Raw genomic sequence first — 18,004 nt, forward strand, 5'->3', positions numbered from 1 at the left:
GCAGCATCAGCTGTTAATGTTGCACTCCTGCCGGCCTGGAATCCCCATAATTCAATATGCAATTATTGTCGATTTTTATACATTTACTATCTGCTTGTCATTGACATTCCAATACCACAACAGTGTATTGTAAGTTGCTTGTTGTGTCTACCAAGAAAAACCTAGCTACGTCAAGATATTTGCAACAAAAGTATGAAATAACAAAAGCTGAATAACTGACGTTTTACACACACAGACACACACACTGTAACATATATGGATTGAGCAGACGTAAAAGTAAAAGAAAACACGCTTCTTCTGTATCACCCATAGTTTCTTACCTCTTATGTTTCTTATGTTAGCGCAGTGTCTTAACCTATATGCTCTCTTGTACATTTAGATGAATGTCACTTACATACCTTGTTTGCTCTACACCCTTGATATAGCCTACTTGTCTTCATGTGGTTTACAAAAGGTGGGTTGGTGGGTGGCCATCTTGTCTGAGATGCAATGCATCCACAGAGGATTCCTTAAATCTGCTGGATATTTGGTCACTTACATAACTCCCACGTAGTTACATCTCATTACTTCCAACAAACAGCCGATTCATATAGAGAGAGGGTCCTGTCCCCCAGAGTCTGCTCTGAATGCCCACAGTGTTATGTATTCCAGATGAATCATGATTCTCACACCGGGGCTTTATTCAGCCAAAAACTGTGTGCTGCTAGCAGCAATCTTTGGGATAAGGCAAGTTACATGTGACAGACATTTGTGAAATAACTGCTATACAATCTGCAAAGCTGAGTCATAATAATTTTAAATTACCGGTAAATAGATAAGATTTATTTGATTGTTTTAAACAATTCAGCAATTCAGTTGCCGTGTTCAACAATTCAGTGTGTTGTTGAGACAAACTAAATGAAGTCATTTTGAATCAACTCTTGAATCAACAGTGGATTTTCAGCTATAAGAAGCAAACATGTGCTTTCTTTGTGCAAGCAAATAAAACAGAGTAACTTGTCATGTTAGATACAGAAACCAGTGTAAAATACCATGCCTTTTTGTAAGTCCAATACAAATATTTTTCATGGTGGTTGAGAGAGTGGGACCATAAGATTTGGTAAAGGGCGTGGGGGTGGGGGGATTTTCCTTAAGTAGGAGCAGACTTTATCACTCTCCTCCTTTCTAGTGGTGGTCCTTCTTCTCACCTCTTTCCTCTCAGGTTAGTTGAAGAAGTTCTGTGTCCACTCTTCCAATTAGATGGAGGAAGAAAGTCAAAGAAAGAGATAAAGAAAGAACCAAGTCATTATTCAAGTAAGTGCAACTTTTTATTCCCCTTTTTTGTGAAAACTGCATTGGAATAACTAGCATCCTACTTTCAGGTGTGTTTGTGTGGATGGGTTTTTAATCTTATTGTTTATTTGTAGAGTATAATGTTATAATTTTCTGTGTCTTAATGAGTAGAAAGGGTTTTGGTGTTGATTCTTTCCTTGTTTTATTTACAGTGAAAAGGATTTATAAATAGTAGTTTTTGTGAGTGCAGTGGAAAAACAATTTAAAAAAAACCCATTATTGCTAAATTTTTTCCTTTTAGTTTTAATCATGGAATCAAAATGAATTCTATCAGTTTTAGAAATAAAGAAGACTTATTAATTCAACCAGCACTGAAGCCCATTTAAAAGCAAGGCTGGACGTATTTTCTTTTGTGGTTTTATGAGTTGTGGGTGACGAGCTTTATGTAACCGTCTGTATAGTGAAAGACATACTGTGTCCCACAGTTCTTACAGTAAAGCTCTGTTACCTGGCCACATAGTCTCAGTGGCACACTCTGAGTTTCCCACTCAGGTCAGCTTTTCCTTCCTGCTCAGTGTCCAGTGACTTAGACCTTACTTGGTTTGAACAGCAGTCACTTTACGACTGAACACTTGGAACACTTCTGAATATCTGGATGCATGTCTGTGTCAATTTTTACAGCAGCTTTATTGTAAAAAGCACATAACAGAGGTTTGGACATGTTTTCCAGTTATGAGTATTTAGGTATATAGCATATTTATAGTATATATAAGTGGCAAAGCTCAAAGGAAATACTTAAAAGGTCATTTAAATAAATCTGCTTAGTTAGCTCTAAAGGTCAGCTCACAGCATACAGCTTCTGCATTAACACTTTAACACCTAGTGTATCATATCTGATATTTTATTTTTGAGAGTTCTCCATCATATGCGTATTTTCCTCTCTGGAAAAACTTGAAACAATTGAAAAATAGATTTTTAAGCAATAGACTACAAAAAACAAACAACAAAAACAATTAGAATTTTTCAGTAAGTTTGTTTTTCAGGAAAAAAAATCTAAATGTTTTTTGAAACTGAATAGAAAAAGTAAGTACTTAGAAGCCAGAAATGTCTTGTCAGTTAACCACTTTTTAAATTGCTGCCAGTCTCTGATTAGCCAGTTCTACTGAGGAGCTTTAAGTGTGAATGGAAGCTCTGTGAATGTGATGCTGGTCAGTCCTGTAAAAGATATATGTATGCTCATTAAAGTCCTACTTGGAACTCAAAAATCAGCTATAAAATGGCCTACGTTAGTGTTTCCTGCATTCAACTCTGCCATAATTCAGCTCTTTCTTTATTTCTGTCTTCATTTCCAGGTGAGACCTGGCAAAGAAAAAAGCAAAATATAGAAGAAGGAATTCATAGATTTACAGTAACGTAAATTCAGTTCCACTGAAGCAACAGCTTCTCTGACCACAGTTGCTGGATCAAAATGTTATTTACTCTAGGACTACTCCTCCTTCTCACCCCATTTCCCTCTATTCAAACCACAACCAATGAGAAGAGAGACTCCACAGGAAGTGATGTGACCAAAGCCAGTGCAGCATTTACCCGTTCAAAACCAAAAACCACTGCTCTCCCTGACAAACAGACCAACCAGCTCACCCTTAAGCCAAATGCCATCAATCAGACAGTTTTACCCACTCCAGCTACCAAGCAAAAATCTCCAACAGCCAATGTTACACTGACCACCAAAGGCAGGCACAGCCCAACAGTAATTCAAACCACTCCGTCAGTGGTAAAGGCTACTACACCCAGAAGCACCCTCTCAAACAAAGACAAGCACACAGTCCCAGTTAACCAGACTAAGTCCCCTAAGTCAGCCTCAGGTGGTGAAGTAAAAGGAAGCAAAGACAAGCATTCCCCCACTGGAATTCTAAATGTTCAGCCAACACCCACAAAGACTGCTTCATCCAGCGGTGCTAAACCCACCAAACACAAACTTCAGCCCTCTGGCAATCAGACTATTCTAATTAGGTCTCCTTCAACTGATCATGGGAATACTGCCAAAGACAGGCCTGCCACCACCATAGTTCAAAATACTCAGTCAACATTTATAAAGTCCACTGCTGCCACAAAAAACAAGCCCGCACCATCTGTCAATCAAACTGTTGTTGCTAGGTCCCCCACCATCAATGACGTGAATTCCAAGGGCAAGCCTTCTCCCACAAAAGTTCCAACTGTGTTGCCACTGGAGACTCCAGCAAAGACAACTGACAAAGAAAAGGTCACAACCTCTGCCAATGACACAGTTTTAATCAAAGAATCCAGCAAAGACAAGCCTGCCTCTTCGCAGCCCATCAAAGTGATTATCAGTGAGGGCTGCGACTCAAGCAACACCAAGGAGCAGGAGCTGAAGCTGAAACCTGGTGCTCCACTCGTCATGACTCATAAGATCAGCTTGTTGCCTGGTGGCTGCAGTGGAGAGTGTGAGGCTGAAATGGCCGAACTGAAAGGGCGTGTGGCTCGGCTCGAAAGAGAGATGTCCTTTCTCAAAGATAAATGTATCATTTTCTTATGATTTATTCACCATATTTTATCATTTTAAACACTATTCAGTATAGACAGGATTAAACATTCCTTGTTCTGTTTGTTTCTGCCCAGGTCCGTGCTCTGCAAACTGTCCAAATGACTGTGGCGACAATGGGAAATGTGAGAAGGGTAAATGTATCTGCCACAAAGGATTCATGGGTCTAGACTGCAGTAAGTGTGCACAAGGAGCCGAGTGTAGCAAAAGTAAGTTATGTTTGCACTAAAATGAGAAAAAATAAATATTTTTATGTAACCTTTGAATGATGCAGCCTCTCCCTGGGCTTTTCAGAAGCTAGCAAAGGGAGCACCATCCAGCCAACAGTGGAGACTGTAATCCTGCAGGTGAAAAAAGGAAAGGACAGCATGCAGGAGAAAAATACCAAAGCAGAACAAACACTTTTCCAGAAGAATGTGTCTGAGACTGACACTACACCTAAAGAAGCCACTAATGCCAAAGGAGCTGTTGATAAAACACAAGTGAAAGAAGACACCGCTGTGAAGAAAACAACTACTAAAGGTTCTTCAAATCCTGAAAACACCAGTCGCCCAACTGTTGACAAAAGTCTCCCGAAACAAGAGGAAAACAAGAAGGAGGTAACCCGAAAAGGCAAAACAACACCCTCAGCCTCAGAAACCAACATTAAAGATGGGACTGGCAGCAGAACATTTTCAACGTCCGACCATCTGAAAGATGAACCACAAAATAATGCAACACAAAGCAATGTGAAGAAGGTTTCTAAAACGGACACAACCATCTCCAAGGGCACAGGGACAACCAAAACCAAAACAGACAAGGACATTTTGGAGCAGTCCACGAAGGGTGAAAAGAATGTATCTCAGTCATCCGGCCATAAACCAAATAAGACAGGTAAATTAGACACTTTAATTTTGCAGACTGTGGACAAAAAAACTGACAAGACTGGGAAAGGAACACAAATAAATCTGGATGTATTGAATCGAACCATTGGAGCTGCATCAGATAAGACTAAATCTCATCATGACAAAACAACTCACCATGACTCAGGGATCAGCATCAAGAGGACCGGAGGATCTGGATTAGGATCTGTGAAGGCTGTAAACATATCTTCCCACAGCTTCACAGTCACATGGTTAGCACCCCAAGGGATGTTTAAGAACTTCACTGTGATCAGAAGAGAGCCACAGACAGAAGGAGACGAAGATGGTTACGAGGACTTTGAGGAGGAAGCTCTTCCAGGACAAAAGCCCTCTGCAGCTAGGAACGCAACGGAAGTCTTAGTACAGAGTGAGCGCACCACCACAACTGCCTCCTCCAGGAAAGCTGATGGATCAAAAGTTAAAGCTGACACCAAGAGGATCTCGATGGTGGTCCCGGGTAATGTGCGCTCTGTGGAGTTCAGTAATTTGCGGGCAAACACGCGCTATGTCCTGCATATATATGGTACAGCAGCACAGAGAAGATCAAAGATTCACAGAGTAACTGCAACCACAGGTAATAACAGCAGGAAAACGTTTATGTATAAGTCCATCAATATCTAAGCAAATGATACACTATGTTGTACTTTTTTCTCTTGCTAGGTCCTGAGCCAGCCACAGAGATGGTTTTCAGTAATGTCACAGAGGCTTCTCTCAATGTTTCCTGGTCCAAACCAAAGACAACGTTCACAGGCTTCAGGGTCACATACACCAACATTTTAACAGGTCTGTTAAGTACTGCTCATATTGTTTATCTCAGACCAGAGTTATCCAGCATAAAACACTTAATTAATGCCAGCTCAACCCAAGTGAAGGTTAATGTCAGTTTATTAGGAAATGTTCTTAGTCTCTCATTGTGGTGCTTGTTGTCGTCCTGACAGGGGAGAACCGCTTGGTGACAGTGGGCTCTAAGCAGTCTTATGTTGTTCTGTCCAAGCTGTCTGCTGGGTCTTCCTACATAATCACTGTAACTACGACACAAGGCCAATTCCAGAGTGATCCACTCACATCCGTCATCACCACAGGTACAATCTTAGACAAGTTTACTATTATAAAAGGCTACTGTCTTTGTCTTGGAGTGCAAAAATAAAACATAAACACTGTGGATAATATCCGAACTGCAGTGCCCGCCCCTCCAACGCATCTTCAAGTTGTCAATGTGACAGACACCAGAGCTGTGCTGCAGTGGACTCCCAGTCTAGGGAAAGTAGACCGCTTCGTCATCAGCTACGAGTCCTCTAAGAGTGAGTGTGGCCACACTGACATAATGACTAATGAATAAGTGCTTGCGACTAAGCGGAATGCTCTTATTGCCACAGCTCCTAATGTGACAGTGACCGTGACCTTGTCAGGAAACTCAGTGGAGCACCAGCTGAGAGGCCTGCAGAAAGGCACCCTCTACAGGGTCAAAGTGCTGAGCCAGAAGGACAGTCTGCAGAGTATGGCCATCTCAACAACATTTACTACTGCAAATGGTGAGCAAAAGGGTGGGAAAATGAAGTAAAATCATAATCTTAAACAAGAGAGAATAAAATAATCCTTCATGGATGAGCAACCTAGAGAGTATGTTTAGTTTTAAGTGAGTAAACTTAAAAAAAGAAAAACTGCCAAGGGGCTTCTTGTGTCTCTCAGTGGTCAAAGCCAGTGAAGTTGGGGCTCGAAGTGCAGTCATAGCTTGGAGAGCCACCCCTGCCGTTTATCACAGCTACAAAGTGCTCTATCAGGTGGCCGGAGAGGAGACAAAGGTCAGTTGCAATTTTTGATCTTTGGTATACAATAATTAAAGAGAGACCCGACTTTTACAGAATTTCAAAGCTCTGTGTGTGTTACTGTGTTTATATTAGGAGGTGATTCTGGAGCCCACCATCACAGAGTACAAGTTGACTGGGCTTTTGCCCATGTCCCGCTATTTTGTTGTGGTGCAAGGCGAGAGAGATGGACACTATACATCTGTTGTCACCACAGAATTCATCACAGGTATGCATTTTACGTGTTGCAATGTAATCCCATCTTGTGATTACTCTAAAAACTAATTTTCTTTATCTGTTAGGAAAACTGCGCTTCCCTTTCCCTACCGAGTGCTCTCAGGAGCTGCTGAATGGAGCTCTGCACTCAGGAGAGTTGGACATCTACCCTCAAGGACGAGAGGGGCGAGCAGTTAGAGTCTACTGTGACATGGAGACTGATGGAGGCGGCTGGACAGTAAGACAAACTGCAGTCACTTGAATAAAAGTCAAAAATAGACTTTTATTTGGGTTTTAGACAGCAGTCTCTGTGTTTTGCAGGTGTTCCAGAGGAGGATGAATGGAAAAACAGATTTTTTCAGAACATGGAGTGAATACAAAGCTGGCTTTGGAAACCTGAGTGAAGAATTCTGGCTTGGTACAGTATAAAGCCAAGCTTCTAATCACTTTTTCTGATTCAAAGTGTTTTCTTTTGTTTTCACTACATCTGCTTAAACAGCATCTTTTCTCCCAACTCCCACCAGGAAATGAGCTCCTGCACAACCTGACTAATGTTGGCCCTGTGAGTCTGAGAGTGGATATGCGATCAGGAAACCATACCGTCTACGCTCACTACACGAACTTCTCTGTCGATTCAGAGACGAGGCACTATACGCTCACCGTGTCTGGCTACACCGGAACAGCAGGTCCAGTTTCAAAAACTGCATTAAAACAAAACAAGTGCAGTTATACCTGACAATTTGGATCTCAATATCAATGCACTTTTCTGACAGGTGACTCTATGAGGTACCATAACGGTCGTCCATTCTCAACCCGAGACAAGAACCCTGATCCCATGGGGATCCACTGTGCCAAGGCCTACATGGGAGGCTGGTGGTATAAAAACTGTTACAAGGTCAACCTCAATGGTCTTTATGGCATCAACAGTAACAATCAGGTACGACTAATCTCTGCTGATTTCTAAACGTTTTTATCTTTTAAAGCACACTGGCCAAAGATAGATTTTCTTTTTCTGTTTCTGCTCTAGGGAATAGTCTGGATAGACTGGAAAGGTAAAGACTCCTCCATTCCCTTCACTGAGATGAAGTTCAGACCCTCCAGGTTCTCCCCTGCAACTCATGGGTAAGGATGGACCAGCCTCCATCAAAACTCTGCATCTGACAGAAAATTAAAGCTCCAGAAATTTTCGAGAACCTTGGATCTCACGGTTTCTGTGTCTCTGTCCGAATAAAATAACCTATAGTTGTTTTGATAGCTGCAGCTGTCAGTTCATTTGATTCAATGTGCAAGTAATTTTCTGATCTGTTTTTATAGCAGACGTAACAACTAATTTTATTGTAACTTTTGAATTCTGTTCTACTGTTCTGCCTGACTCATTCATTTCAATACAAATGTGTTTTGTGCCCCAAAATTGTATGCCACCCCACTACTACTGTAATTAAACATGCACTGTTTCACTCCATTGGAATAAATGTGGCTAACCTTGGTCTCGTGAGTTTTTATTTCCTGAAAGCAATTTACAATTTCTCACCTCCCTGCGTTCGTCGTGTTACAAGATTGAGAAACACAGGCTTGACAGATTGTAATGTCAACTAAAATGTGTTAACATGCCCTTTAGTGAGTGCAAATCATGTCTAGGCTGTCTTGTGCTGCATTTATCACATCAACAGTCATGCTGACCTAACAAATATTTGGATGTCCTTGATTATAGCGAAAACACCAAACACTGTATCGAGCTGACAGGCTTTAAGACCTGTGAGAGGACTATAAATGTTCAGGGCTGCGTGTTGACCACCGCGAGAAGACTAAGTGATAATGGAAATATCAATAGTCAGTGTGGGAGCTGCGTTCCTGGTTGTACTGCTGTTCATGGTGCTGAATTGGATTTCTGGTCAGAAACACAAAGATGTTCAGGAAAATCATAAGGGAAGTAAGTCAAGTTGAGTATATATTCACGGTCTTTTTATAGTATATGGTTTTGATGGTTGCAATAAATAATGAAATTAAAAATATGGAGACTTACAAAACTGAAACTGGTTGTTATTCTATATCGTTTGCGCCTGTCCATTTTACTTTGTCTTTTCTAATTCTGTGTAGGAGATGATTCTAGATTTCTGGACCAGTTTCTTCCCTGCTCCTCATCTCTTTCCCTCCCGGGCCCTCCCGGCCACTTTCTCATTGGTAATATGATGGAGCTGAAACATGATCATCTACCAATTCACCTCACAAATTTGGCACAGCGCTATGGAAGCATTTATCGCCTTAAATGCGGAACAACAAGTAATGATCCATTAATTGATAACGGTTGACATTTTTAGTAAATTTCAGATTGCATAACACCAAAACACTGCACTTATAATCGTGTTGTTTCAGCTATGGTAGTGCTGAACAGCAGCGAAGTCATAAGAGAAGCACTGGTGAAGAAATGGTGTGACTTTGCCGGGAGACCGATCTCATACACAGGTAAAGAGTTCAGTTCAGTGCACTGGGCTGCGTAGTTGTCATATGATATCATGACCCTGACTCATTTCTTTCAGGTAATATTGTGTCTGGGGGAGGTTGCAACATATCTTTAGGTGACTATACTGAAAAGTGGATGGCACAACATCGCCTTGTCCATAGTTCTCTGCAGCGTTGCTGCAAAAAGTCGTTGCATGATGTCATTGAGAGACAAGCGCTGCATCTGTTAAAGGTACAGTTAAAAAAAGCTGGAAAACAAGATTTTAGAAGGAAGACTTTGCAAACCAAATGCTCGGGATAAAGCACGGGTTTGTTCACTGTTTAGGTTTTGATGGGCTATAAAGGCTGTGCTGTAGATCTGTCAGAGGATTTTACTGTGGCGGCCAGTAATGTCATCACCACTCTGGCTTTCGGAATAGAAGTGAGTATTCTTCTCCCCCTAGTTCTGTTTGTTTTCATGTCACCGTCTTAGAAAAGGTACATTCATAATGTTCTGTTAATCAGGAAGTGAAACTCTTGAGGATAAGCATGACGACATCTCGTTCCCTCTGTTTTTGGACAGTGTGTCTCATTACTTTGTGTCTTGTAGTATGATAAGAGCTCATCGGAGCTGCAGGAGTTGCACAGATGTCTCAATGAGATTGTTGCTCTGTGGGGCTCCGCTTGGATATCAGCCCTGGACTCTTTCCCACTGCTTAGAGTAAATATCCACCATTTAGACTATTGGTCAAATAAATAAAACCAGTACCATGTTGTGAAAATAATTTCATGTCATTTGTTCTCTCAAAGAAATTACCCAATCCTGTTTTTGCCCATCTTCTGAAAGAGGTGGTCAGGAGAGACGAAATCATAGGAAGACATCTCAACAATTACAAGGTTAGTAATGTAAGATGATAAGAAAATAATGATCTCATGAATTGAAATCATTCAGATCGCAAGACAAAGAAAATACTTGCTGTGATTTTGTGAAACCAAACACAAAATCACACAAGTTATTTAAAAACATCCAAAATAACTCTCTTTTAATCTACTTTTGCTATTTATTTAAGCAGTCACAGGACAAAAAAAATCAGGATGTCATCACAGGATCCCTCCTCCAGGGACTTGACAATCAGAACACAGAAGACAAAGCGGTGAGTACATACAGTGAATACCAGGAGAGATAGTGGACTGCTTTCCTTAATAAATCACCTGAAGTCCCGATAATTTTACAAACTATGATGATAGAGCAAGCTTAGTTCAAGATCACAATTAGAAGTGGAAACATGCAACACTGTAAAAGTATTAAATTACATGTCTTCATGTTCCCAGCTATTAACAGATATTCATGTTCACATGGCAACAGTGGACCTTCTTATCGGGGGAACAGAGACTACTGCGGCCTGGCTAAACTGGATGGTGGCCTTCCTCCTGCACAGACCAGAGGCACTGGGAATTTTTACCAAAAAACAAAAAAAAGTTAAAACAAAATACATGTTTTTGTTTTTTATGCATCCTTTCTAATGTAATCTACAGGTGCAGGAGTTGGTATATGAGGAGCTGTGCACAGTATTGGAGGGCCGATACCCTAAATACAGCGACAGACACAGACTTCCGGTCCTCTGCTCTCTGATCAGTGAGGTGCTCAGGCTCAGGCCAGTCGCCCCTTTGGCAGTACCACACAGAGCCATCAGAGACAGCAGGTCAGCCTGCACATAATAAATAGCAGGAACTACACAACACACAATAAGCACTACTGACTAAGTACCTGTGTGTGTATATGTGTGAGTGTGTGTGTGTGTGTGTGTAGATGGGGGTGTGTACACACATGTACCATGTTTACATATCTTTGTGGGACCAAAAATTTGAAGTTTTCTTTTGTTGTGCGGACCAACAGCCCTTATGGGGACAAAATCCATGTCCCCACGAGTTTGAAGCCATTTTTGAGGATCAAAATGTGATTTTAGTATCAGGCACTCATTTCGTTTATTTTTGATGGTTAGGGTCAGGGTAAGTGGCTAGGGAAAGCATTATGTCAATTAGATGTCTCCACAAAGATATGACAACACAATTGTCTTTGTGTGTGCGTGTGTGTTTATGTGTGAGATACATGTGCTAGTACAGCCTGGCTGAGGTCTCCAGATCTCCCACAGTCTCACATTTCTCCAAAGGGAGTGGTTTTAATTAATGAAGTATGCTGGAATGTGATGCTGGAAGTATGAAGTATTGCAACATTTGGCACCGCTCTTCCTCCAAGATCAGACTTATGAAGAGACATCCACTTGAATTACCTTTAGAAAAATGTAATTTATTAAAACAACAAGCACCAGCATTGTTTATTTATGTAATTGTGCAGAAAGAAGATGTGTAGACATTATTTAAATTAACCAAAACCTGAAAAAACAACAACAACAAACAAACAGGCATACACACATACACATTTTCTGCTGTTGCCCTGTTATGTATGTGTGTTGCTTGATACTTGGCATTAAGACAAATACATGGCTCCTCCTCATGTTTAGCATTGCAGGTTATTTCATCCCTAAGAACACAGTCATCATTCCTAATCTTTTTGGAGCACATCATGATCCTGAAGTTTGGCCTGACCCATACAGCTTCAAACCAGGTACTGTCCCAAACGCTGTGTGATTTGTGTTCATTTCACTTGGCTCAGAAGAGTTCAAATAAAGTATTGACACTCTCTCTTTCAGAGCGCTTTCTGAATGAAGGAGGGGGAAGCGGAGGCGGCTCCACCCGTGACCTGATCCCTTTTGGAGGGGGGGCTCGGCTCTGCCTGGGAGAGTCTGTGGCCAAAATGGAGCTTTTTCTGTTCAGTGCCTACTTGCTGAGAGATTTTCAGTTCCTCCTGCCTGAGAGTGAGACCTCACTGCCTGATCTGAGAGGAGTTGCCAGTGTTGTGCTTAAGATCAAGTCCTATGATGTTGTAGCACGTCCAAGACCTGTGACTAATCCCTGAGCTGCAGTGGGTGTATTGCTGACTTGTTGTTTGCGTTGGCCATGCATGTGCAAATTTATGTTTCACATATTTATATTTTCTCTTCTTATTCTTATTTATTCTTACACTTTATTATCAAAGTTATTTGTTCCACCATCACTGAATAAAATGTCCAAACCAAAGTCTTTATTTCTTCAGTGGCGATAACCCTGACAATAGGTGACCACTCTTGCGAAATTAAAACAAACACTGCAGTCAGAAATGTCCCATTAGAGTGCAGTCACAAGCAGCTTTATTAACTATGCAAAAAATATCAGATAATTAAATATATATATATATGTGTTGGTCCGACTAAAACATTCAGCTTGTCAGTTAATCAGCTATAGTGAGTAATCTACCCAGTAGTACATTTACTACCCCGTTCACTGAGCAAGACAAAGGCCTACTCCACACCTGGTGCACAGCCTTTTGTCACCTAAGCACCTCCCACTAATACGCCCACTATTCTCATTCATCTCGCAGGGACCTGGACATTCCCATACACTACATAACACATAGAAAACTCCACTGACTCTTAAAAATGCCACACAGTGGCATAATGTATGGGATAAGTCCAGTTTCTCCTCAGCACTGGGTTACAGGCGTATCTGCTGTTTGGGTTTTCATCATTAATATCCTACTCATGATGAAAAGGAATGTAAAAGTTATTATTTGAAACAATAATAATGGATTGTATTTATATATATGCTTTTCAGTACCCCTCAAAGCACTTTACAATACCACTATTCTTTCACTCTCACATTCATACACTGGTGGAGGCAAGCTACAGTTGTAGCCACAGCTGCCCTGGGGCAGACTAACAGGGGCGAGGCTGCCATATCGCACCATCGGCCCCCCTGGCCATCACCAGTAGGCTTTAGGTGAAGTGTCTTGCCCAAGGACACAATGACCAAGACTGTCCAAGCCGGGGCTCGAACTGGCAACCTTCCGATTACGAGACAAACACACAACTCTTGAGCTACGATGGCACCTTTATCAAAATAGTAACCCACATGTAAAACACACAGCAGTCACGAGAGTTAAAGTGACTGTAGCAGAGTCAACATAAATAACTCTTACAAGTAAAAATAACTCATCTCTTATGACTCACTCTCATGAGCAAAAAGTGAGGTTCCTGTGTCATTTCGTGCAACTGAATGGGTTTGTGTTGTAACGAGAAAGTTAAAAAATGAGAAGTTAATGAAAAGCTTTCTCTGGCAAGTAATTAAATTACATGTTGCATTACGGCCCTGTCCTTTATTAAGGTCATTAACTGCTCACACCTGCATGGGTTTAGAAAGTTTAATTTACAACATCCAACTTTGATAGCTAGGGAATGGACTGCCAGGGTCTCTCTTCTTGAATGCCACCCAGCACACACTGCACCTGACTCTATGTCACCTTCTGGGTTGTGGGCCTACACGAGGGTAGCCCTTTCTTCCTGGGCAGGGTAAACTGTCCCCAGATCTGACCAATCAGACTACTGCATTTGGCAACAAGTGCACTCATAGCTCAAAAACGGTACTGAAACTACAAATACCTCAGACACATAGCTAAACATAGCTCCAGCTCAATCAACTGAACTGAGTTTAAAGAAACCCTCAGTCCTCCTGAAATATGTATGAAAGCCACCACAGACAGAAGGTGCTTCGATGACATCAAAGAAGTGATGCATTGCTGACTGTATGCATGAATTACTGAACGGTTGCATCTTCATGCAACCTCTGTTCTTGATTCAACTGATGAAAATGATTGCTTTCCCCAGCTCTGCAAACACATGCCTGTAAGTATCCTCCTAATCATTCTGATAGTGGAAGGGAGGATTCTATGGGGCGATCGTGGCTCAAGAGTTGGGAGTTCGCCTTGTAATCGGAAGGTTGCCGGTTCGAGCCCCGGCTCGGACAGTCTCGGTCGTTGTGTCCTTGGGCAAGACACTTCACCCGTTGCCTACTGGTGGTGGTCAGAGGGCCCGGTGGCGCCAGTGTCCGGCAACCTCGCCTCTGTCAGTGCGCCCCAGGGTGGCTGTGGCTACAATGTAGCTTGCCATCACCAGTGTGTGAATGGGTGGATGGATGACTGGATATGTAAAGCGCTTTGGGGTCCTTAGGGACTAGTAAAAGCGCTATATAAATACAGGCCATTTACATTTGCGTGGAAGCGCAACAAGGATCTGGGGAATAAATCCGATTTATTCTGGATCTGAAGGTTGAATACTTCCACAATGACGACAATGTTTTCCTTCTTGGTCTGCAGCTAATGATCAGCCCAGTACTGAAAGATATTTTTGAAAGATATCAAAAAACAGGATCATGCCGAGTCAAGCTCACATGTCCTATTTCACTAATGTTGGTGCTCTTCTCCTCAGACTCATGTGTACGAGGTCGTTCAGGATGATCGTAATGAGGAACAACAACAACAACAACATTTAAAAAGAGAAGCAGCCACTGCAACAACCAGTTTTTATGATTTATTACAAGCTGTGAACTAGAGTGAAACCACATGCTATTCTTTGTCTTTATCACAAACTTCAAAATCATCAACAGATGTGGTTTACAAAACCTGTTTGAAAACAGACTTTTTTCTATTTCAAGAAACAGAAATGCACAGTAAATCAGCTCCTCCTTTGCCAGACATGCATGCAAGATGTTTTAAAGTAAATTTAAAAAATGTATGATTACATTGTAAGCAATTTTGAAAAACACATTTTATTTCAATAATATGGTTTTTAAATTATTCATTTTAAAATTTTATTTGACACACTCAGTCAAACTACACAAAAAAAGATGAGATAACTGCTGAGGAAAATCTTCTTTAGCTTGAAAGTGGCTAATATTGGACTGCAGTAAAAGAGAGAAATTATTTTTTGCGACAGGCTAAGATTTGAAAATCATAATCAATTGAGAAAACAAGGCATGATACCGCTAACAAGTAACCAAGATTACATCTGGCATTGGGTAGAGACTGCTGACAAGCTGGCTTGGATTATCTGTGAGAAAAGAAAAAGGTTCAAGTCAAGTGTTGAACAGAAAGGCATCAAAGAGGCTAAAAAGCGCAGTAAGAAAAGAGTTGGCATCACTCCCCAAAGGCGCAACAATTTCATATGTAGACATACAATTACCTGAATAACAAGAAAACACCGAACCATTTAAACAACTCAACACTACATTATGATAGTGTGATAATTTCAATTCAATTTTATTTATATAGCGCCAAAACACAACAACAGTCACCTCAAGGTGCTTTATATTGTACAGTAGATCCTACAATAATAGATACAGAGAAAAACCCAACAATCATATGACCCCCTATGAGCAAGCACTTTGGCGACAGTGGGAAGGAAAAACTCCCTTTTAACAGGAAGAAACCTCCAGCAGAACCAGGCTCAGGGAGGGGGGACATCTGCTGGGACCAATTGGGGTGAGAGAAGGAAGACAGGATAAGACATGCTCTGGAAGAGAGACAGAGATTAATAACAGATATGATTCAATGCAGAGAGGTCTGCTAACACATAGTGGTCGTGTCCAAATTCATGGGCTGCATCCTCCTGAGGACCCGGCCTTCGCGGTCTACGTGGGCCGGGTCCTCAGAAGGTCGGGTAGGCCGGAAGTAAACGGCTGTGGAAATTGGACGGTCTAGCCTTCTGATTTACGTCACCGCTGTCTCGGTGGAGTTTAATGAACTCAGCCGTCTGCTCCTTCCTATCTAAAATATAACAGGACACTGGCGTAAATTCTCAACCGTCTCACACTTCTGTTTAATCAGTTTTCTGTTTGACGTTTATTCAGCTGTGTGAAAACTAGGACTTTAATCTCAGCCAAACCGATTTACTCAGGAACAAATCAAACAGTGAAAAAAGCCCAACAATAACATTTTTAGGTTGCCTAAGTGACTTATATATCACGTTTAACCTGAGTAGACTGCGGTGATCTGAAAGTGATGTGCCGGGAGTTGTGCCGTTCTCGGCGGCTCCAGTGACCCTCGAGCTCTCGGCTAGCTATCGAGCTGGTGGGTAGCAGACGTCTCCGAAAACGTCGAAGCACTTTTGCAAATATGTGACATCTTGATAAACCGAGCAGATATTTGATGTTTACACAGCTACTTTCTCGCCTGAAAATATGTTAAAACTTTATTTTGTGACCCAGAAAGATTAGTATGAGTAATTTTAAAACTTAGTAGCGGAGCATTGGTAAAACTTAGGAGCATTGTTGGAAACTGGAGTTTGGCTGGGCCGCGCTATGAATTCTGGGATAAGGTGGGCCACGAAGGACACACCCGACCCATCCTTCAAATTCGGGGAAAAGGAGGACGCATTTGTCGGCTGCATTTGGAGGAGTCTACGAATTTGGACAGCCTTCGTCGCGTCGCTGTGATGTAATCGGTTTACAAATGCAGCCTCAGGAGGATGCAGCCCATGAATTTGGACACGACCAGTGAGTGAGAAAGGTGACTGGAAAGGAAAAACTCAATGCATCATGGGAATCCCCCGGCAGCCTACGTCTATTGCAGCATAACTAAGGGAGGATTCAGGGTCACCTGGTCCAGCCCTAACTATATGCTTTGGCAAAAAGGAAAGTTTTAAGCCTAATCTTAAAAGTAGAGATAGTGTCTGTCTCCCGAATCCAAACTGGAAGCTGGTTCCACAGAAGAGGGGCCTGAAAACTGAAGGCTCTCCCTCCCATTCTACTTTTAAATACTCTAGGAACAACAAGTAGGCCTGCAGAGCGAGAGGCCTTTTTATTTTTGCTTCCACTTATTTTCATTTCCTTGACGTTACGCAGAAGTCTCGACTTGAAACTATAACCAGTCTTTTGGTTGTTCTGTGATCCATAACTGCCAGTTTTGTTGCATAAGCCACAAAACTGGCCCAATAAATACAATTAATCATTGCACTTGCAGTTAAAGTTGGGAGAGAAAAATAATAACAGAGAGTTCTTACGGAGAAGTTTAAAAAAAAAAGCAAAAAAAAGCAAACAACCGACAAATAATCAGTTGCTTATTTTTTGTTTTTGTACAGAAAGAAAATTTGCAAAGATAAGAAAACGTAAGAATATAAACTACACACACACATGAAACATGGAAAAACAGCATATTTCTATTTAAATGAACATTCATACACAGACAAATGTCTGACGTACACATTTTCTAATGTTGTTAAGTTGCTTATTAACACTGTTTTTAGTTGGCCTCATGACAAATATTTGACTCCTCCTCATGTTTAGCATTGCAGGTTATTTCATCCCTAAGAACACAGTCATCATTCCTAATCTTTTTGGAGCACATCATGATCCTGAAGTTTGGCCTGACCCATACAGCTTCAAACCAGGTACTGTCCCAAACGCTGTGTGATTTGTGTTCATTTCACTTGGCTCAGAAGAGTTCAAATAAAGTATTGACACTCTCTCTTTCAGAGCGCTTTCTGAATGAAGGAGGAGGAAGCGGAGGCGGCTCCACCCGTGACCTGATCCCTTTTGGAGGGGGGGCTCGGCTCTGCCTGGGAGAGTCTGTGGCCAAAATGGAGCTTTTTCTGTTCAGTGCCTACTTGCTGAGAGATTTTCAGTTCCTCCTGCCTGAGAGCGAGACCTCACTGCCTGATCTGAGAGGAGTTGCCAGTGTTGTGCTTAAAATCAAGTCCTATGAAGTTGTAGCACGTCCAAGACCTGTGACTAATCCCTGAGCTGCAGTGGGTGTATTGCTGACTTGTTGTTTGCGTTGGCCATGCATGTGCAAATTTATGTTTCACATATTTATATTTTCTCTTCTTATTCTTATTTATTCTTACACTTTATTATCAAAGTTATTTGTTCCACCATCA

The 18,004-nt window shown here is 41.5% G+C and overlaps 2 protein-coding genes across 4 annotated transcripts; both read left to right on the forward strand.

The window, feature by feature from the left end:
• The first annotated feature begins 1,168 nt into the window (after window positions 1-1,168).
• tnxba (tenascin XBa) lies at window positions 1,169-8,244 on the forward strand. Its single transcript, XM_085292392.1, has 15 exons — window positions 1,169-1,293; window positions 2,625-3,812; window positions 3,913-4,044; window positions 4,130-5,311; window positions 5,398-5,520; window positions 5,676-5,819; window positions 5,919-6,038; window positions 6,114-6,269; window positions 6,427-6,539; window positions 6,639-6,771; window positions 6,845-6,996; window positions 7,080-7,176; window positions 7,283-7,444; window positions 7,532-7,695; window positions 7,786-8,244. The coding sequence occupies exons 2-15, from the start codon at window positions 2,741-2,743 to the stop codon at window positions 7,882-7,884; spliced, it is 3,849 nt and encodes a 1,282-aa protein (XP_085148518.1). The 5' UTR covers window positions 1,169-1,293; window positions 2,625-2,740; the 3' UTR covers window positions 7,885-8,244.
• A 329-nt stretch (window positions 8,245-8,573) lies between these two features.
• Window positions 8,574-18,004, forward strand: cyp21a2 (cytochrome P450, family 21, subfamily A, polypeptide 2). Of its 3 annotated transcripts, none has more exons than XM_085290380.1 (12): window positions 8,574-8,688; window positions 8,856-9,038; window positions 9,132-9,221; window positions 9,296-9,450; window positions 9,544-9,639; window positions 9,808-9,918; window positions 10,008-10,094; window positions 10,271-10,351; window positions 10,530-10,643; window positions 10,734-10,900; window positions 11,720-11,823; window positions 17,601-18,004. In XM_085290380.1, the coding sequence occupies exons 1-12, from the start codon at window positions 8,574-8,576 to the stop codon at window positions 17,864-17,866; spliced, it is 1,569 nt and encodes a 522-aa protein (XP_085146506.1). In that variant the 3' UTR covers window positions 17,867-18,004. The 3 variants fall into 3 exon arrangements, with proteins under 3 accessions (XP_085146506.1, XP_085146504.1, XP_085146505.1); XM_085290378.1 differs by lacking the exon at window positions 17,601-18,004 and adding an exon at window positions 11,909-12,312 and having other exon boundaries at window positions 10,268-10,351; XM_085290379.1 differs by lacking the exon at window positions 17,601-18,004 and adding an exon at window positions 11,909-12,312.

This window comes from Mchenga conophoros, linkage group LG11 (assembly GCF_057382185.1).
Source record: "Mchenga conophoros isolate Kocher_MC1m ecotype Shallow Benthic linkage group LG11, M_conophoros_male_GT1.1, whole genome shotgun sequence".
Lineage (NCBI taxonomy): Eukaryota > Metazoa > Chordata > Actinopteri > Cichliformes > Cichlidae > Mchenga > Mchenga conophoros.